At 45.3% G+C, this 22,212-nt stretch overlaps 1 protein-coding gene across 6 annotated transcripts in view; it reads right to left on the bottom strand.

Annotated features, from left to right (window-relative positions):
- RBMS1 (RNA binding motif single stranded interacting protein 1) overlaps window positions 1–22,212 on the bottom strand; it is a 137,443-nt gene that overhangs the window by 71,323 nt on the left and 43,908 nt on the right. Inside the window, exon 1 of one of the 6 annotated variants that reach the window (XM_065750811.1) lies at window positions 16,795–17,122. The exons of 4 other annotated variants lie outside the window; for them this stretch is intronic. In XM_065750811.1, the coding sequence (XP_065606883.1) occupies window positions 16,795–16,857 (63 nt within the window). In that variant the 5' untranslated portion in view covers window positions 16,858–17,122. Of the gene's footprint in view, window positions 1–14,112; window positions 14,135–16,794; window positions 17,123–22,212 lie in introns of those variants that run through there. One more of the 6 variants, XM_065750812.1, reaches the window with a different exon arrangement.

Below are 22,212 nucleotides of genomic sequence, written 5' to 3'. Positions count from 1 at the left end.
AAATTAAAAACTGTGCAATATCTCCTGTAATGAAAAATCCAAAAGAAAGATTAAGGCAAATAATTATCTAGAAACGACTGCACTGAGAACTGAGGATAAATAATATGCATTATCCTTTCACCATACCTCCTTTATAGCACAGCTCAGACTCCTACACAAACACAGATCTCCAGCTCAGCTGTGACTTTGCTCACCTTTTGTGCCATCACGTAGTCAGAACTTTTGCCCCTTCTGCCAACAAATGCAGCCATGGACAATATTCAATACAATCCAAACGTTACTGCTGTCAACTATATACGTTTATGATGTTAAGATGCATATTTTATGGGCATAGGTAATTAAGTTCATAGTTTCATAAACGGAAGCAGTAAATATGCAACGTTCACAAAGCCACTCCCATTTCCCAGCAATTTGGGATGCCATCCATCATCTCATCTCAGTGGCTGGCCAGCTAACTCTATCTCACAAAGTTGCTGACTGCATTCCAAGTAGCACATTAGAAAAGGAGCACGCTACAGACTTGGAGATAACTTGGGCTTATCCGGAGAACTTCTTGAATACCTATATTACAGGCAGCACAATAACAAGCATGTCTGACCAACCTCTCCTTCTTGAAGAGAATACTGAATAAAAAGGTACTCATTTAAATATTAAAAATTCAGGGAAAAAAATACAGCTCCTGAATTATTATTTTTTTTACTGTTCTTCCACATCACGTGTAATAAATATTTCTGTTAAGCTCTCATAAATATTGCCTCCTACTTATAAAGCATCACAGACCTCATGAGGCACATAGGTGAACTTTACAGTCTTTTATTTCAGTGTTTTTTACTTTTTTTTTTCCCCAAAGAAGAAGATAATTCAAATTCCTCTTTTCCACCAAAAAATGCAATTTCAGCATTCTGCTCATCTGGAAAGCCTACCTACCCTCCCTCCATAGACAGCAATTACAGGACAGAAACAGCACAGCACTGAAGATGTATGTCAAAAGAAGCATCTGCTTTTTTGGCAAACTCCACACTGTTGGTGGCACTTGAATTACTGCTACACTGTTTGTCACAGGGTTAGACCACAGATGGCTCTTTTGGCTGACATGGGATCCGCTATGTCATTTTCTGTTTACTGAAGTTAAGAAATAAATTAAAGAACTTGTGCCTGACCACGTACGAGAGAGACAATTCGCATTCACATCCCTTTGTCTGCGAGCATGGGTCCCATATGGGCAGGGTACCATACCAGCACTGCAGCAGCATTGTTAGTCTGCACCCCTCAATGCTATTTCAAAAAACAAAACATATCTTCTTTTTGGCAAAGCCATCATTTTGCTGTGCCAGTATTTAATATGTAGCACTGTGTGGTAACCTCCCAGCCTATTCCTGCCTCTCCTGCTGCGTTCTTTGAAGAAGTGGATGGGAGTGTACAGGCAGCTGGCTCCAGCCTTTTCTGCTACATTCCTAAATCTTAATCTGCCTCTGGCAGCCAGCGCCCATTTCACCACAGCCAGCAGCATCTGCAGGAAAGGGGACACATCACAAAAAGCCCTCCAGAAAAGAAGCCAGTTTGGTAACACCTCATCACCAAGACTGAATCCAGACAACCCCAGGAACGTCCTTTTCAACTACATAAATAATGCTTTACACTATGGACCAGTTTAGACATTTTATACTTCCTGCTCAGTTTGCAAATGTTTTTCTTTCTTGAAATGCCTAATGCATCGCATCTCCAGACTTAACTACTGCAGAGGCATTGGCAAAGAACAAGGTGGCAGAGAAACACTACACAAGTGCAACATGAGGGTTTCCATCAGCCTGGCACCCAGAGGTGCCACCACCCTGTTGCTAAGCAGCTCATGAGGTGCCTGCGATAACATCCAAGTAAGTCAGAAGGGCAGCATCTCACACTGCAGGAATGAGAGACTTCCAAAAGTGCTGGACACCAGCAATAAGAAACTGAGCACCACTTCTCTCCCTGTCTGCTCCACTGCAAGTATTTACATGGTCCTTGGTAATGTTTTTCTGTTTCAAAGTGGACTGCCAGTTTTCCCAATACTTTTGTAAGGATTTAGAAGTACTCCATTGTTCCAGCGTTTTTTTTGTTTGTTTGTTTGTTTTTTGTTGCTGCTGTTGTTAGTTTTCTGCATTTACACACAACAACCTTGTTTTGCTTTTACCAGTGGTTCTGCCTTCATTTGCACAAATCTACTCAAGAGTTTTACAAATTCCTATACTGTATAAAATGGATAAACCAGAGAGCACAAGACAGATTGTTGGCAAACGTTCCAATGCAAGGCCTCTCTACAGAGTACCATGGAGCAAGTTCTGCTTGGTTTGCACATTGCAACAAACCTGCCAGTTTTTGGGGGTTTTTAATGAGACTGTGTGTAGCACGTACATGGCTGCAAATGAAATTCCTGAAGTCTTCTGAATGACTCCTGAGACTGTATGTAACTTCTTAAAACTTGGAAGCTCACATCTCATTAGAAAAGAACTGGAGTCAAACATTATTGCTTTCACAACATTTGGTCCCCTTGTATTGCTTCCCATTGCAAGGCAGACTCTGCGGACCCCAAGCAAAAGGCAGCACAAGTGCCTGGCTGTGCCAGTTCAGCATAAGAGGGCCATGGAAGTGGTGCTCACCCACAGCTTTTTGTTATGCAACTGGAGCTGCAGTGATGCAAGAGCTGAGGAAGAACTGCACATCAAGGAGAACCGCTTCTAACAACTGGGGGCTAGTGGCTGTCACCTTTTGTTACTTCTCAGGGATGACTTTTCTTACAGCTTTATAACAGTGACCCATTTCTACAGGCATCTGGCACAACAGACACATTCATACACAGGACTGCCCTCTGCCTTTCAGGAACAGAGCAACCCACACAACTTTCCCCACATAGCATGTGGCCATTTACCTATGCACAGGCACCACAGAACAAATCTAAAATAAATTTAGCATGACTACATTTAACCACTGGGAAAGACAGAAACAAAAGACAACTCCTCTGGTCAATGAGTGGTTCAGACAGATACCCACCAACCTTTATCCTCCAGCTGCTGCTGCTATCAAAATGTGAACAACTTTGGAGACATTGTAGACAACTTCAGACTGTCTCAGCTACTCAGTAAACACTGGTTGAAAAACATTTAGCTTGAAAAGCAACAAGACACTTTAAGTGTGTTTGTCTAACTTGCTAATGCCATACTGCCCACACACACAGCAACGATACGGGTGTTCCTTCAGACCTGTGCACCCCATCCACCTGGATCCTGAATCCAATAGAAACCATGTGAACGATGATCACTAAGGCAGCATCGCACCACACTTCCTACTTCTGCAGAAGCCATACATCCAGCCCTGTTCCTGCAGGGGCTAGTGGTACCGTAGCTGTACAGCTCTGGAGAGCAGTTGGCCCCAGAAAAGACCATGTCTGCCTCTGACAGAGCTATGAGGAGCTCTCTCTGCTATGTTCTAGCAGTTTTTATTTGAAAGGAAGTTTGGAAGCTCTGAACACACTGCACACCAATTCTGCAGTCAAGGCGAACTACTCATAGATAACTATGAACTGACTGTTCTTTATATGATCATTCAAAGAAAAAAAAAGTGTGTATTTTTACATTAGCAGTATTACTTCAAGAATATTTACATTCCTTTCATGTGCTACTTTCCACAACTTTAAAGATCTGGGCCCACAATGAAGGTAACCCAGAGCACCAAGTGTCCTGGGCCAGGTGCAGTCCTTCCCTAACAGCACGTTTTTATTAACAAATCTCTGATCCTGCAACAAGTGCTGTAATGTGGCTCTGAGCCAGGCCACTTTGGGTCAGAGGAATGCAGAGGCAGAATGAGGCTGGGGGTACAAATAATTCTGCCTGGGATAGCTAATGAGAGAACCACTGAGCATCACACAGCTGCACCCTTATTTGTGGCTGGTGCCATTAATGACTTGCAGGGGTCAAATGTCTATGAAACTTCACATCTAACTCTTGGGGTCAACTTATGTCATAGAGAAAGGTAACTTACGTCAGTTCCTATTAAAACCACAAGCTTTCAGACTAAAGACAGTTCTGAGTAGTTAGCTAGATCTGTTGTTGAAAGCTACCTCAGGCTGCCTGCACAGCCCTACAGCCCAGAGAAGCTGACTTGAGAAGTCTTTTTAAAGCACAAAGTTGCTTAACACTGATCAAAAGCAATCAGGGGGTGAACTCTTTTGAACTTCCAGACAGAAAAAAGAAAAGCATGACACATTTTGTTAAAAAGTATTAGGGAATCTAACCAATTAATGCACCTAATCTTCTTCATGCAAAGTTATTAATAAAATGTTAAATGCTTCCTCAAGTTCAAGTGATCAAGGGTTTAGAGATGAGGAGGAGTCCTTTAGTACATGGAAGCAATACACCACTACACTGTAAACACAACAAATCTGGGGACTTTATGAAACAAAGCCAGGAGCTGGCTAAGATCACCCTAGCAGAATCCAGCACCCATCCTGATTTTATAACTAGCAGGCTCCTTCTCTTTGCAAATAAGGAAACGGATTCCTTCAGCAGGGTGAGTGATGGTCCTGAAGCTGCAAAGGAAGGCAGGATTAGAATTGAAGACTCATTAAAAAAAAAAAATTGGGGTGAGATTTCCATAGGTAAGGAAGCTCTGGTGGAGCTCCCCAGCTGATTTCCATTTGCACCAGAGGAGTCACTTGTCCTCATTGACCTCTTACAGCCTATCCATGGCTGCAGGCACAGAAGGCTGAAATCTTTCAAATGCTGTTGATTGGGTGTTTTAAGCAAAAGAAAATGTTAACTTCCGAGAGTTGTGAAGTAGAAGCTGAACTTCTGGGGAGATGTAGGATTTACAACCGGAAACTAGGAAAAAGGCCTCGTAAAGGAGTACAGAAGGGGCTGTCACAGCCATGGGCAGGCACGGAGGCAGCTGAGGGAGGGACCTGCAAGAGGCAGCTGAGGGAGGGACCACCAACTGTGATAACACTGTAAGGAACAGCCCTGTAAGTAGGCGAAAGCAGTAGCCCTGCCCTTGCAGGAAAAAAAAAAAAAAAAAAGAAGGAAGTTCGGACTCCTTTCACCATCAGTATTGAGTCATGGAAGTGACAATACAGCATCGGCAGTCAAACAATCAGAAACGAAACTAACTTCAGTTTTACACACAAACCGCAGCAAATACATTTGGTACCTACATCTGTAACTAAACCTTACAAGCACGGCAACAAGCAGCATGCACAAGCCCACCTGCTAAACCTTGGGTGAAATCCTGTGAACCACGCGGCAACACTCCTCTGGCTTTAGGGTCAGATTTAACTTACAAGCTTATCTGAAACAAATCTGAGTTAGTCATTCTCATCCCTTACAGGAAGATGTTTTTGTATCCAATACTTGAAAACTGCTGCAAACGTTTTCCTTCAATGACAATCTCCTCCAAAATCTTCATGCATACTGTTAAAAAAAAAAAAAAACCTTTGTCCGTCTGCACATTTACTTATTATTTCCTGTTCTTCTTGCAATTTGGAATTCTTATTGGAATAATGCAAACAGAAGGTCTGCTTTAACTTTCTTCCATGGTACTCAGCAAATTTCTCTTGTGTTCTCCTTTCTAACTTGACATTTCTTTCTTCTTTTAAACTAAGCAATATACATATAAATATATTTATATATGTATACAGATCTAAACACACACTTCATAAACTCCATTAACTCACATGGCCAGCTTTCAATTCTGGGGGAAAAGTGGTTTTAAGTGGTTAAGAAATATCATTCAGACATCTGAAACTCAAGCATTATAAAAACCTTATAATTAAAATGTTGATGACTTCAGAGTTCATGACAATTAACAGTTCCATCACAAAATTTAGTGTGCAAGTTAAATTACAAGTGTTTAGCAACTGCATGCTGAACAAATGCAGGACAGTGTTCCTTGCTGTGTGTTAAGTTAAAGGAAGCAAACTCCAGATAGCTCTTGGGTGAATGTCTGCCTGCATAATGAATCACTCAGACACTGCAGATCGTTGTTAATTCTGAAATGAAAATTAGGAGAATTAGCTAACACCTAGGAAGACTTCCAGATGTACTGCTAATCCAACACTAAATACATGAGGAATTCCACAGCCAAGATCAAGTGGTCCTGGCAGCACAGATAATAGTATAGCTCTAACATACAAACGATTACAGCTCCAACTGCACAAGTGAAGCAGGCAGTGCCTCCAGCACTCACCAGCACATTTAGATGCACGTGCGTTGTGTATGAGCCCAGCTGGCACAAACAACTGCAGCACCTGTGTGCAGCAGCCTCAGTTTCTGGAAGGGGCTGTTTCACTTTAACAGCGTCTGGTGCTGTAGAAACAGATGATGAACACTTACAAGTCAGAAATAAAGTATGCCATTTGGGCACAGAGCCTGACCCATCCACACTGTCATTGTGTTCTAGTCCTCAGCACAAGAATTCAGCTGAGGAATCTTGTTTCTGAACACATCAAAAAATTGCAGATAAAGGAAAATGCTTTGAAAAGTATACTCCAAATTAATAATCAACTTTTAAACACCGTAACAACAGGGTATCTCCAGGCTAACGGCAAACATTTTAAGATAAATTAATCACTTGCCTCTACTTCTTGCACAAATATCACTCTGAGCAACTACTTTCAGGTTTGTTCTACACTGTGGGCAATTTCAATAAATTGTACTTTTAATCAAAATATTCAGCTCCTACCTACATGGCTTATCAATCTTTGCAACTGTTGGACACTTAATGCTAATAATCTTGTAAGCCATTACTAGTTTGCCACATCAGTCCCAGGAAACTGAAGTTGGAGTGTGCCTTGCATTTGCTACAAGAAAAAAACGAAATATTTGAGAATATGTGATTTAATTGAAATTCAGAATTAAAATGGGACAATTGAATTAGAATGGGAAAACTCCCTGAGGAAGGAAAAACATGGGGTTTATTTAACAGGAGAGATAAGGCCACAGAACCACTACAATTAAAAAATCTGCAAAATCTAGACCATGAAACTTGAAGGAGTTATTCCTGTTCTGAGCAATATTTTAATGTCTGGACTCTGCCCTACTGCACACTAAACTTCTACTTAGAACAAAAGTCTATTACTAAGAGAAAAACAATAACTTCTTTTTAAAACTAGAGTTCTGGGCAGTTCTACCAGTCTAAATCCTTGCCAAAATGAACTCCGTCATTGTTATTAATCTGGAAATATCTGTAAGAGTCTTCATGTGAACGTTCACACAGCCTACGAAGAAACTACTCACACAGTAAACGATGAACAGAATTTGAGCAAGTTTTACAGTTCTGAGTAATCTGCTTTATCTTGAGCTTTGGAAGACTGAATTAAAACCAAATGAGGTTCAATAAGCCAAGTGCAGGGTGTTGGACTGGGGTCAGGGCAACCCCAGATGTGTGAACAGACTGGGAGAAGACCTCCCTGACAGCAGCCCTGTGGGAAAGGACTTGGGGGTCTTGCTGGATGAAAAGCTGGACATGAGCCAGCAGTGTGTGCTTGCAGCCTTGAAGGCCAACAGCAGCCTGGGCTGCACCAGCAGAGCGGCAGCAGCAGGGTGACGGAGGTGACTGTCCCTCTCTGCTCTGCTCTCACAAGTCCCATCTGTGGTACTGCAGACAGGCTTGGGGCCCCCAGGATAAGAGACATGGATCAGTTCAGGAAGGTCCAGAGAAGGTCCACAAAGATGATTAGAGGGCTGGGGCACCTCCTACAAAGAAAGGCTGAGGGAGCTGGAGAAATGCTGGGAGCCTGAATAAAGCGCCTATGAGAACTCACTGTGGCCTTCCAGTACTTGAAGGGAGTTTACAAGCAGGAGAGGGACTGACTTTTTACACTGTCCGATGGCAACAGGACAAGAAGGAATTGATTTAAACTAAAAGAGAGGGGATTTAGGTCAGATGTTAGGAAGAAATTACTTAGACGGCGGTGAGGCCCTGGCACAGGCAGCCCAGAGAAGCTGCAGATACCCCATTCCTGGAAGTGCCCAATGCCAGGTTGGATGGGCTCTGGGCAGCCTGAGCTGGCGGGTGGCAATCAGCCCACAGCACGGGTTGGGACTGGATGATCTTTAATGTCCCTTCCAATCTAAGTCATACTATAACTCTATGATCATTCTATTAATAGAAGTACATCTACATATATGCATGATCATGTGAGTGGCTTTATACGTATGGATATATATATATATTTTTGTTTTACATTAAGCTATTTAGCCCCAATTACAGTAACAACTGACCCACTTTAGCATCTTACTACATTTCTGAACAAAATCTATGGAAAGTAGGAAAACCACTGTTACCAAACACCTTTTGAAGAGTCAAACTGACATGGCTTACCTAAGATTAACCAAAACAGTTTGGACAAGAAAATGAAATTTGAATTTTATGTTAGTGCCTTAACATCTGTACTGTCCCTGGATAAATTTTTTAGATGTGGCTAACCTTGCACTTTTAGCATCAGCAAGACAATGACTCAACACCAAACTTTAGGAAAGGAAGAAGGTGGAGAAGGAAAACTAGCACTGAGGATTTTGTAATTTTGGAATTGGTTCAGAAAGGAACAGTCACACATAAAAAAAAGCATGTTTTGATTGAAGAACGAAAATCACAGGCTAATTCCATCATTTTGTATACTGGAATATAAAGCCAAATGTTAATAATACAAAAAAAAAAAAAAAACAAAGTTGGAACATTCAACATATAGGGGCTAGACCCTTCCAACCTAAGCTACTGTATGATTCTATAGACCTGAAAGAACAAAGAGATCAAGAGCTTCAGAGCAGGGAATTCCCATCAGCTGATCATATGATGTAAAGAATGATAACACAAAAAGACAAAATGCCTTCTCTAATGACTAAGCCAGTTTACAACTCTTAGAGACTTCCCTGAGACTACAACCCTCTGCACTTGACAGACCTAAGAACAGTACATTTGTTGGCAAAGTGACAAAGTCTGGTCCAAGATTTAACCTGATTTTTTCATTATAGCAATTAAAATATCAACATAATGCTGAAATAATTCATGACTTCCTCAACCATTTCCATCTTGCATTACGCTTCATGGGACTGTGGAGTATCATTACTAGGAATGGAAGAGGCTCACAGGGCATCACAAAATCACTGCATTTTTCTGTTAGTGTCACAGTGTGCACTGAAGTTCATCAGAATTTTTAATGAACAGAAATTCTACATAATTAATTACATCCTGATATTTTTCCCCATAAAAATTACTACAGCTTCTAAGCATACTCCATAGCTTCTCAGTACCATAGAATACTGCTACTGTTTTCCTTTTAAAAATTCCCCAGTTCTGAAATGCACATGCACTGGAAGCACTGCTGCCCTAAGTCACTAAAGGATTACTTATCATTTATCTTTTTGTTTAAGCTAAACATTGCAGAAATGTTTTTGAAATAATCTGGTTTAGGTAAGCATTTCTCGTAAGAAGTACCCAGAGCCACATATTCTAGAATGCTGAAAAAAAGGCTGAAAACTGTCACTGTTTCAAAGGTTAGAAGCTAAGCAGTTCTATTAAATACTTAACTCAAATGTTTTTCCCAAATTACACAGAAGTATTTTTAAATACGCCTAAGTACTACAGTAATGGGGCTCATGTAAGCCAAGTAGATTGGATGGAATAATATTAGAGCAGTTTAAATATCAATTGATTCTGCTGACTGTCAGTCCAACGCCCACCCCAGATACACCAACCATTCATCTCAGGTTTCTCATGAGAAAAACTCAAAGGTCTTCTGATTCTCTGTCTCAATGAGCACTTATTCACATCTGCAGCCTCACCGCAGTCAGTGGCACCACTGGGTAAGTAAATATGCGATGACACAAGCAAGTGTCTTAAAACTCAGACCTACATTTTTCAGACCTCTTCTTGAACTCATGTGGAACACAGACCACTAAATACTTCAAAGGACCTCAGCCTGCTGGCGGTTGTTTCTACATGGACAGAAATGTATGTAACTGCTTGCCCAGCTCTGCCAAAGCCTGCATTTATTTGGTGGAGGGACTGCCCCCCCGGATTCACACAAGGTCTTCCTGGCCTCCAACAGGAGCCAAAAGAAAATTCCTCTTACACAATTGCATAAAGCACTATTAGCAAATTATGCACAGAAGTAGGAGAAAGAAAAACACCACTCCAAGACGTGAAATTCATCCACCACAGCATGAAAGCTCAACCTCCTTTGCTACATGGCAGCTGTGCCCTTAGTGCTGGAGGGAAGAGTGCTCAAAGCCAGGGGGCAGCCCTGCACCTGGCTGTGCCCCAGGACACCAGCACTTCCCAAGCAGAAATAAAACCACCCAGGTCTGGCAAAAGATGCCTGAATAACCCTTCACTGAGTCAAAAGACCAAAATAATCCTTTATCCTTTAACCTCAAAATGAGTTTCAAGTATAAAAAGACATACAGAGTCTTAAATCAGAGACTTCTCTAAGCACAACCTGAGGGACCGGTGTCGCACAATAACCAGATTGTCATTGAGAAGACTGGCAGTCATCTGCCACAGTACCACACACAAGGTAAAAGAAACCTTCCTGCTCTACACTACAGTGTTTTGTTTTCTTTCTCTTCATCAAGTTTAAAAATCTTCCATTTTTGTTTGAAGGTTTGTAAACAGGGATTTAGATTTGATTTTATCCTCATCCACCTCTGTGTTTTGAGTAATTTCAGGCTACAGCGCTGGCAAGCATTAACTGATATGTTTCCTGTGGGTTAGACAAGACTTACACCAGTACTCTGAATCACCAAGGAGAAGACAAGCATAGGAACATCACTTCAGAGTTTTAGAGATATGCTCCCTGCAATTGCAACCCAAGCTCCTATCCAGACTCTGGGTTGCAATCCACAGGGACACTAAAAATGAAAGCGCCAGGCAGATCTCAGATACCTGAGAGGCCTGAAGTCTTACACCGTTATGCTGCAGTACCCAGATGACAAAAAATATGAGCTGTAGTTAACCTATGGAGTCACGTTTCCACTTTCCTGAAACAATGAACCACATGGTAGAGGAACTCAGATATAAATAAAAACAAAATAATAGAAGGTAATGAAAGAAAGAAATCCCCTTCTTATCTAAATGGAGAAACAGATAAACTACTCAGAATAGCATGTGAAAGGGTCACTGCCAGTAAGAGACACTGACAAGGAAAAGAATCAGTGATAAAACTAAGTTATGCATATTTAATTGCTGACATGAAATGTTTCATCCCACTAACAGGAAGACATCCAATGAGACCAAGCTTGATGTTCACCTTGCAATGCTCTTTCTGCTGCTCTTTAACCAAGCAACCAAGGGAAATCAGGCCCAAATTGGGCAGCACAGGCATTGTTTGTTCCCACTGCAGACTTCATAAAGTTCTGCAGTCCTACCAAACAAGCAAGTAAAATCTAAACACCCACTTTACTTGACACATCTTCCTAAAGCAGATCACTTCACACAAATAAGGCACAGATGAGTGATTTGCTAAACTAGTATGGTTAGCTGAACAGCACTGCTTTTCCAAGGACACATGAATGAAAAGGTATTTTTGTTAATATTAAATATTTGTAATTACTAGCATTGATTTTGCAACAGACAAGAGAGCTACTGTATCATACCACACCAAATTCAGGAAAAATAGAAACTTCTAGAACATCAGAACTACTATTTAAAAGAGCTTATCACATCTGAAAACATTTGCTAGGTATTTTTAAACCCATACATCTCAGTACATGGGTATAATGCTATACTGTTAAAATCAATTTACACAAACACTAATAAACATCACTGAATTTAATTTAAACCGGCACAAACCTTAAGCATCTTTGTACTTGTGTAAAGCGATCGCTCCCCCAACATGCAGTTTCTTCAACTGCAGTTTAAATCCATTGTGTGTCAGTGCACAGCTGTAGCTCCTCTAGAGTAACTACAGTCTCTTGAGGAAGGCAGAGCCAAACCCCTACTAATCACAGCAACCAGCCCCTGTAGCACATGATTTATTTATTTATTTATTTACTTTTGTGGTGTATCTGTTTTGCTAAGCTGCTGGGTTAGAAGGCTTGTGCTTATCTAGCATGTGGTTCTCCCCCGTGGCTCTCCCGGGTTTGTAACTCATCCCTTCCCTTTCCTGTTGCATCAGGAAGCTGCAAATACAGTGGCTTCAGCGGGGCTGCTATAATTACCACAATGCACTGCAATTCTGAAACATATGCAAAATAAGTAACAATTACTTAAACGAGGCCCGTGGAGGCACTTAAATGTGGTACTGCTGGCTTTCTAGAAATCTTCTAGACCAACGTGCTCCAGCCAAGATCAAAACACCTCCATGTACCTTTTCATTAGGTCAACAGTTTTATATGCCTTCACACTGCCTCCTAAGTGAGATCTTTTAGAAATAATCTAGCATAAAGAAAAACACCTATAAGAAGCTGGGAGGGAAGAAGTTAATAAGTCCCTATTCTTTACTAACTTCTTTTGTTATACTCCATCTCACTGCACAAACAAACATCAGTTTTAACGAAAGCTTCAGAGATGGAAAAAACACTGACTCAAACAGCTACCTTTTCTTGTTAGTTACCTGATAAAAAACACACATCGAACTATAGTTATTACTAACTTGATTGCAGCGCTGTGCTGATGTTTTAAGAGCCATCTCCAGCTCTTGGGAAAGGATTTTCCCCTCCCTTCCTTCCCCTCTCCGCCCCGCCAGTAATCCCAGTTTAAAGGATCTAACTCTTCTGAAATGTGTTAACTCAAGCACTTTTTCTTTTTTTTAACAGTTGGAAGTTTCAGGAAAAAAATAATAAAAGGAACCCAAAAGAAAACAGCAGATGTTCAAAGCTCAGCCTTCCATTTTACCTTCCAAGTGAAGTTTAATGACAAAGATACGAACTTTAAACTTCCAAGCAGATAAAAATGTACTATTTACCCCGTTAGAAATCCTAAACAAAAACTTTAAGTTGCCAAATACAGATAAGACAATTGTATCACTTTTCACCATCTGTACCATCATGCTTGACAAGATAAGGAGCTTCCTTTTATTTCTTTCATTCACGTTTGCATTATAAGTATAGAAACCCACTGACTGAGCAGTTTTGCTCCCTGGAGAATAAAGCAGTACTTTAAAAATAATCTTAGAAATGCGCTTAAACATTTTAAATAACTGATACTTAACGTGAAGTTGAGTCTGCCTAAACCAAAGTATGCCCTGCATATCATTTAAAGGGAAACACAAGCAGCCAGTGCAAGCTGATGAAGCAAAATAGCACATCCTTAGAGTTCCAGAAGAAATACAGGAACTCAGCAATGGGGGGACAAGACCCACTCGCAGGTACCATGTTGGTAAGCTTAGTCTCATTGCTCCTCGGAGTTGCGTATTCAGAATTATAGCCATGGCAAGTTTAATGGGATTACATCCCTCAAACAGATACCACACACCACGTGCGAAACTGAAATGATGAATTACAGGCATAGCCGTCCCATACCATAAACCTACGGTTAAAACCTCATCCACATTTTCACCCTAAGGTCAGCCAAAGCTTTCTCCATTCAGTCCCCTTTGGAAGCCCACCTGAATCTTCAGCCTTGAACAAAACTCAGCCTGTGGCAGTGCCTGACGTTAACAAAATGATTAACCAACAGCTTTGTAGTCTCCCTCAAACAGGCCAAACACCAAATCAGTGTTAAATTCCTCACATGCAGCTACGCCCAGTTAATCTGCTTGAAACCAGCAAACTATGTATATCTACTTCCATTGGCAAGATAAACAGGATGCCCATCACAAGGCAACAGCAGCACTACTACCAGGCAGCAGCGAGCAGGAGTCAGTGGCCACCAGCAGCCCAGGGCAGCCTGATGGCAGGAGAAAGCCTTCATTTTCTCATTTATGTTAATTTTACAGTGCGTGAAAATATTTACTTGGGAGCAGCACCTTCTGATTTCCATGAGAAGCCACAGGTAGGAGCAGGCCACGGCCAGGGAGCCTGGCACAGCTCTCAGGCTGAGCACGATACCGTGCATCGCAGCACTTCCTTTGCTGTGCGGATGCACACGTGCATTCTTCACATAACTCACGTAACCTTGCATGCAGAGCTATTAGATTACCCCTACCTTCTTCAGAGTGGACGCGTGGCCACGAGCACTGTGTTAGGCTGTTTTACTGCAGGTACTGCACGGGGTTTTTGGGCTTTAAGTATACGTGAATCTGCACTTCAAGGAAAACATCAGATGAGCTGCCACTCATTTTGACCATAACTAACTAAGCTAACTTATAACAGCAGCCTGGCAGGAGTTTGTTCATTTTTAATATGCCCTACTTGAAATACATAGTTCAGTATTCTTACTCTAAAGCACAGAAGATCAGGCATCACCTTACTGCATCTGAATCAAAACAGAGGATGCTGAGTGGCTCCTGTGTGCCTGAGTTACACTGCAGCAGACACAGCAGATAACAAGCACAGCAGTGTTAGCACCGATTCGTTTACTAAACAAAACAGAGCTCTTTGTGGAAATAGAGTATGGGCAACACTCTGGACTTACTGTAGCTAACCAGAAGTTTGTCAGTATGGTAAATGAAGGCAGAATTTCACATTAAAGTGTCTTAGAAATAAACTGAGAGTCTTATGATGCCTCTTACCATAAAAAAAGCTCTTCTTTTCAACACAATATATAGTATTAAGCTACCTGAATATGCTATAGACCCTTTAGAACACAACAGGAAAACACAAAAAACAAAGTGCTTTTCCACCATTCCGATACGATATATGTTACAATACAAATAACGAGACACAAACTGCTCATTTTGGTTTCATTTTTAAATTACCTATTTCCCCCCAAGATCCCATACGAGGGGCTGTCACATAGCTGCTCCTCTCAGCTACTTTCCCTGCACTTACAGCATCCAGTCTCTTAGGTTAAAATACAATCATAATTCAATTGTCTGGATACGGGTTACACAGAGACGCAAAGACTTAATCTGGACTATTTCTAATTACCGGGAAAGGCTGAAAAATTAGGCTCATAACACTGCTCAGCATTGTCTGACAGCAGCTCGCCCCTGCAGGTGAAGTCTGAGTGAAAGGAAGATCAGAAAGTCAATCTTTAAACGACCTCGGTCTACATGAATGAAGTTAATGGGAGTTTTCCAGGGACTTAAATGGAGAAAGGCACAGGCCCGGCTCCTTGTGTAGGAAGTGTTTGAGCGGAGAATGGCTACACGCTAACAAAAGAAACCTTTGGTACCCGGGGTCTTAAGACCACATAATACCCCCGCATTCATTTCTTTCTCTGCCCGTTGAAAGAAAAAAAGGCTCTGTTTGTTTTTCCGATTCAGGCAGCCCTTTCAGCTCACTGAATCCAAGGAGGGCACTGAGCACAGCGGAGCGCTTATCAGCGCGCCGCAGCACGGCGGGCAGCCAGCGGCCCTGCGGCCGCGCCCCGGCCCTGCACCGAGCGGCCCCGGGGGGCATCGGCGGAACTGCCTTCATGTACGAAGCATGCTGAAGCGCCGGGCTACATCATCAGCGTGGGTGTAGCCAGGGCATTTATTGAAAACAAACCAAAACCAGCGCACACAATGAGCGTGTTCTATTATGCATGGACTTGAACACTTCAAGCGCAAGATACAGAGATAACTCCGCACGCTGTTAGCAGCATCGGCAGGGTGCCGCTGAGATAACATCCATGAGATACTCATCAAGAAGATATTTCTACAAAACGACGGGAGAAAGGAAACCCCAATTTTTAAAAGCCGTCCTTAAACTCCAGGTGAGCCCAGCAGCCCAACATTCGCCGTCACCCAGCCCGCAGCAGTAAGCTGGGAGCTCACCGCCCGTGCCCACGGTAGCGGTGCCGCCACGACCCACGGCCGAGGGCCTCCGGCACTGCGTGGGTGCGCTCCGAGCTCGGCCCCGCGCTCAGCTGCTGCACCCAGCACCGCCGGGAGGTGCCTCCACCTGGCAGCAGCTGCTGCTCTCGGTGAGCCCCGTCGGCAGCGATCCCCCCTCCATTCACCCCGGGGACGTCACTACGGAGCTTTAAGTACTTGAAAAATACCGAAGATTCGATGAAAAATTGGTTTCTTATTAAGATTTTAACAACAGCGTTTTAGAGGAAGAAAAAAAAAGTTAAAAAACGCGGCTGAAGAGCCACTGGCCCAGCGAGGCTGCGCTTCAATTGTTTTATTTCCAGCTGCTAAACAAGCAACCAACCAACAAAGCGCTTCTCTCAGTACAGCTCGACAGATGCGAGCACCCCGAGCTTATCAGGACGCTCTGTCTGCCCAGAAAATGTCACAGGATTTCCCTTGTGTACTTCAAGGGGGAGAGAAGGGGAAAGCCTGCCTGCGCTGGCGGCTCTCTCGAGGCTGCATGAGAGCGGCAGCGGCGCCTGAACCTTTCGGGCACTTCACGCGAAGCCAGAAATCACCCAGCCCCAAGTTTCGCTTTGCAGCCCGGGTTGCGACACGGAGCGGGGCTTTTGTCACTTGTTGCCCAGCCCAGCGGGGCCCGCAGCCGCCCGGCCCGGCCGCTAAGGTCAGCCGGGGGAGGCCTCCGCTCGGGGCTCGGCGCTCGGCAAGGTCACGGCGCGGTTTGTTAGGGACTTCGGGTGGGCTGCGGGTAGGGATCTTTTTTGCAAACCCCAGGCTCTGCAGAAGCGAACAGCGAGAGTCACCGCCCCATCCCCAAAGAAAAAAATATTAATAATAAGGATTAAAACAAAACAAAAAAGAAAAACTAAAAAAAAAAAAAAAAAAAGCGGGTGGGGGGTGCCACGAAGCCCCGCCGCCCTTACCTGCTTCCTATAGGGCGTCCGGCTGCCGCCCGCCGCGCTGCTGTTGCTGCTGGGGAAGATCATCGCCCCGCCTGATCCCCGGCTGCCCCTCGGGATGGGGAGCAACTTTGGCGGCCGCCGGGCTGCGGCGCGGCGGGGCTGCAGGGCACTCCCCGCCTCCGTGCCTTCCCACCGGCTGCGGCTGCCGCGCGTCCCCTCCGGCCCCCCGCCCGGCTCAGCTCCGCTCCGCGCCGACCCTACCCCGCCGCGGCCGCCCAGCCTGCCATCAACGGGCGCTCATTGACCGCCGGCGGCTTCCCCGGCCCGGCCGATCCCACCTCCCGCCGGCCTCAACCACCGCCCAAAAGGAGGGAACGAGCGAGCCCAACAGCAGCGGGGAATCGCGGAGCGGACGAGGCGCCCGCCCCCACCCCCGCGGCTGCGCGGGCGGCGGCGGCGGCGCGGGCAGGGGGCCGGGGCGCGGAGCGGGGCGCGGCCCCCGAGCGGCGCGGGCGGACGGGCGCGGTGGGGGCGCCCCCGCGGAGCGCAATGGTCGCGCCTGGGGGGCGCGGCGGGACCGCGGCGGAATGCAACTTGCGCCCGGCCCCGCGTGCCGCGCATTCCGCCGCGCACCCGCGGCAGGGCGAGCGGGGATCAGCCCCGACTTTGACCTCCGGGACGGTGCCCGTGCCCCCCGAGGCGGCTCTCCCAGCTGCTCTTCTGGGAGAAAAAGTTCAACTAATGGGGCCTCTTCTCCCCACCCCCCCACCATCCAAGCGCCCGGGCTTCCCAGGGGTGGGAGGGAGCTCAGGGTCCACGTAACCCGCGGTTGCTGTGGGGAGAACAGATTGCTCCGAGCGCAGTAAAAGCAGGAATATGTAATTCAGAAGTTTTGCTTTGTTGGAGAAGGGAGTACAGCTGGGGGAACATCCGGTCACAACCCTCGCGGAGGCTGGTGCAGAAGTAGAGGAAAACTCTGATTTCTTCCCAGAATCCAGGCCTAGGAAGCAGCGCAGCTACGTGCAAAGAGCGCGAGGCTGAACGAAAAAGCCGTGCTGGGAGGAGGGATCGCCGGGCTCACCCCTGTCCCCCCGCCCCATTCAAATGGCAGTGCTGCATGCAGCCCTGCAGCAGCCCACAGCCGTGGGCCCATCAGGCCTGAGCTCTGGCTGCTGCCAGCAGCGCTGCTCAGACGGCACCGCCCAGCGCCTTCTGGTTCTTCTTCCTCTTTCTAATAGCGATGTGGCCCCAATCTCGTACTCACACAAATTACAGAGGGAAACAGCTGAGAAAAACCAAAGTCTTGCCAGGTAGCTCACTGCTACTCATGTGGCACCCTGCTTGTATTTATAAACACCATGACCTGTAACTAGAAACAATCACCAAACAGTTTGGCATCCCACTGTATTGCCACCACCGCAGTACACAAAGCGCTGCCCCTTGGCAGAATGACATTCTACATAACTTTCCTTTTTTTCCCTCTTTCGCGTCCTAAAATGGATCTCTTTGAGCTCAGCCTCGGCTCCTCAGCATGGCTGAGTGCTGCCAGCACCGGGCTGGACAGGCAGCAGCCCCATAATGTGACCCCGTGGTGGCTGCAGCTGGAAAGCCCGCTGGGGCACGTCTGCATGGCGAGCACTGTGCTGGCGCCGCCTGCCTGGTGAGCACACATCGCTGGGGCTCCCAGTGCTGCCAGACAGTGGCGGAGAGGTTTGGGTGAGGGTAAAGCCACAGCCCTTGCTCTGGTTGAGGTGCAGCTTCACAGACACTGTACAGCAGCAATAGCTGGCATGGCTGCTGAGGAAGGCACCAGCTGGGCAATTGATTCTGGGTGAAACCTTTTCTTTTTTTTTTTGCTCTGATCAGATTAGTTTTCCTCCAGATCATTTCCTTTGTCTGGTCAGCACGTGGCTGTGCTACAGCTTGTGCTGGTACAATGGACAGGGTACCCTGGGAGCACAGACAGGCAGAGACAGGAGGCTGGGTATGGCTGCTTGTTCTGGCAGCAGCAGCAGATTAGATGGGCTTATTCTGCTCATGTACCTGCAGCTTAGTTTGACAGAAACGTAGCTGAGTGCTCACATCTGCCCTGGGCGTAGCACAGGAGATGATCTATGCACCACTCTTACCTGTTACAGGCCATGGTCGCAGATGGCACAATCACACTCAGAGCGGGAATGCTGCCTTACAGCAGCATGAGCTGTAACAAGTGAAAGAGTACTTCTGCTCCAAGCTGTACCTCCAAATGAGGGATTATAACCATATTTTTCCACACAAAGAGGGGACAAAGCTTCAACCTGCTGCACCTATACCAGGACTTTGTCAACTGGAAAAGATGGAACATCCACACCTTCTCCACCCAGGGAAAAACCCTCTATAAAAGCCACTCACCCCTTGCTTCCTCTCCTCTCTTCCTGTCCCACAGCCCAGGCCAGCAGGAGGGATGCACATGCTGTGATGTGCAAAGGAGCTGAAGGACATCTCAAAGCAGCAGCCTTCCTGCCTGGCCTGGCCCAGCCCAGCAGCCACTCTGTCACCAGTGTCTCACACCACCCATGATGCCCATGCAACTCCCCTATGCTGGACTCACATCTTCCTTGGCCACAATTACTGCCTTTTCTAATGTACCATAAAAAACACACATGCCAAATATAGTCCTATAAACATCTACTGGACCACCACCAAATTGTGCTTACATATTTTTGTTACAGGAAAATGTATTGTAGAGTTTTACAGGACAAAACGCTTGGTGTCCTACACTAAGTGCTAATCTACCTATCGACATTTTCTGTTTGTTTTCCAAGTCTTGAGTACCCTGACTCCACTTTTGCCTTCAGAGAGGTAACAGCTGCCTTCCAGTACCTACACCGAGATCACCAAGACAAAGCAAAGCCCAGTACAGTGTGGCTGGAGGGAAAGGGATGGCAGACATCAGCTGAAGACTGCCTCCACCAAGAAGGAAATAAGGGTAAATGTCATAGGAAACTCCTTTCTGAGGGGCACAGAAGGCCTGATATGCTCACCAGACCCTTACCTATAGAGAAGTGTACTGCCTCTCTGGGCCAGGCTCAGAGACATTACTAAAAATGTCCTGGTCAGGTTTGACCCTCTGATTTTTACCTTCACTGATAGTTCAGGCTGGCAGTGATGAAGTCACTGAGAGAAGCTTGAAGACTATCAAAAGGGACTTCAGGAGGGAAATGGATCCTAGACCAGGAGCTGGCAGGGCTGGCTGATAGGCTTATAAACTAGTTATGAAGGAGGGAGGGGATAAAATGAGCCTTGCAAGAAACGAGCCTTGGGGAAGAAAGCCAGAATGGGGGGTGAGGCAAGGGGGCTCAGCTGAAGTGCATCTACACCAAAGCACGCAGCACGGGCAACAAACAGGAGGAGCTGGAAGCCGCCATGTGGCAGACAAACTGTAGCTTAGTTGCCATTATGGAAACATGGTGGGATCGCTCCCACAATTGGAGCGCTGCAGTGGGCGGCTATAAGCTCTTCAGATGGGACAGGCAAGGAAGGAGGGGCAGTGCCACGGCTGTCTATGCCAGTGTTTCAGTGTTGTTGAGCTCAGGGCTGGGAATGATAAGGTTGAGTCTCTGTGGGTAAGGATCAGGAGGAGAGCCAACAAGGCAGACATCTCGGTTGGGGTCTGCTACAAACCGCCTAACCAGGATGAAGAGACAGACGAGGCGTTTTACAAACAGCTGGCAGAAGTTGTGTGATCGCCAGCCCTTGTTCTCATGGGGGACTTTGACTTCCCTGATATGTGCTGGAAATACAATACAGTGCAAATAAAGCAGTCTAGGAGGTTTCTAGAGTGTGTAGAAGAAAACCTCCTGATGCAGATGATAACAGGGCCTACCAGGGGAGGTGCCCCGCTAGACCTATTGATCACAAAGAAGGACAGGTGGGAGATGAGGAGATTGGGAGCCGTTTTGGGCAGAGTGACAATAAAATGTTTGATTTCCTGCTTCTTGGTGGTCAGGAGGGGAGGCAGCAAAACTGCTACCTTGGACTTCAGGAGGGCAGACTTTGAACTGTTCAGAACACTGATAGGGAGGGTCCCTTGGGAATCTGTCCTGAATGGTTAAGGGATCCAGGAAGGCTGGATGCTCCTCAAGAAGGAAACCTTAAATGCACAGCAGCAGGCTTAAGTGCCATAAGATGAGCTGGATGGGAAGAAAACTGGCATAGCTGAATATGGAATTTTTGCTGAGATGTCTGTTCAAACCCCTGTGTTTTAGATTAAGTAGGTAAGGCTCTAGATAATTCCCTGTACTTTTCAAATTTACAGTGATATACTTATTCCAGATACTGATAACTAGTTTCCCTACGTATTTTCTGGGACCCAAGCATGCCTTGTTTACAAAGAAGCCTCAATTTTACTCATCTAGCAGTTCCATCACTGGAACAGACCTGCAGGTCGGCAGGCACCTGGCTGGTTACTGTTACAAAGGATCAACTCTTTTTGTTCCTGAAGGAAAAAAAGGTGACCGTAGAGCTAGGAATATCTGTGTCAATTGTCCATACAAATTACACTCAGAGCTTCTCTAAATAACCCAGAGTTGCTTATTTAGAAACAGACACTACTTGCTGAGCAGCTTTGGTGCATTTCGGAGCTAAAATGTTGTGATTAATTGTTCTCATGTACATTCAGTCTGGAAATGTAGGTTTGCAGACTGGGTAAATACATAAAGATTGCTCTGGAAACCTGGAGACAACTAGAAGTCTTCAAGGGTCTTTCACATAACATTTGTCAATCTTAACAAATAAACAGTAGACTGGTAAAACTGACCCATTGCTTCAAAAACAATTCTACACATTTAAACTGCTACTTTGTCATTTCTCTTCTAAATCAAATCCATGGCTTCCCTTATTTATCTCAAGCTCGCACTGAAGCAGTTAGCTCCCTGCAGGGCACTGCCTCTGCAGGATAGATGGTTCCTCCGCTCTGGATCTGTTTTAAAAAGGAAACTTTGTTCTGTTGCCCAAAATCAGAGTTGGGATGGGATGTCCTGAGCCTCTTCAGAACCTGGCTCCTGCTAGGATCAGCAATGCTACATCAGGGCTTCCTGAAGATTGTGGGCACCTGATTTCCCCACACTGATGGACCTGGAGGACCTATGATTTTTTCACCTCCTTCAGTTAAGGATCCATGCTCGCATCACACCTTTGTCATATGCAAAAAGATACAAAGCAGAGAGGTCTGGGGGCTGAGCCACAGAAATGTAAAAATACATTCAAATGCCCTATGCAAGCTGAGGAAATGGTTTGCAGGGCTGAACTTTGAGAGATATTCAGCATTTCCTGAAATGCGTTCATAGGGCTGTATGGGAAGCTAAGTATCACACAGAAGCAGGGTTTTAATTTTAGCACTAAACTCATCTATTCAGATCTGAGAAGAAGAAAAGCATTTATAATGGTCAAAGGGACAAA

The sequence above is a fragment of the Cyrtonyx montezumae genome, unplaced genomic scaffold, assembly GCF_038088225.1.
Source record: "Cyrtonyx montezumae isolate F1298 unplaced genomic scaffold, pur_monq_1.0 scaffold_7, whole genome shotgun sequence".
Classification (NCBI taxonomy): domain Eukaryota; kingdom Metazoa; phylum Chordata; class Aves; order Galliformes; family Odontophoridae; genus Cyrtonyx; species Cyrtonyx montezumae.
The sequence above is the reverse complement of the archived record's forward strand: the minus strand, read 5'-3'. Positions and strand labels throughout refer to the sequence as shown.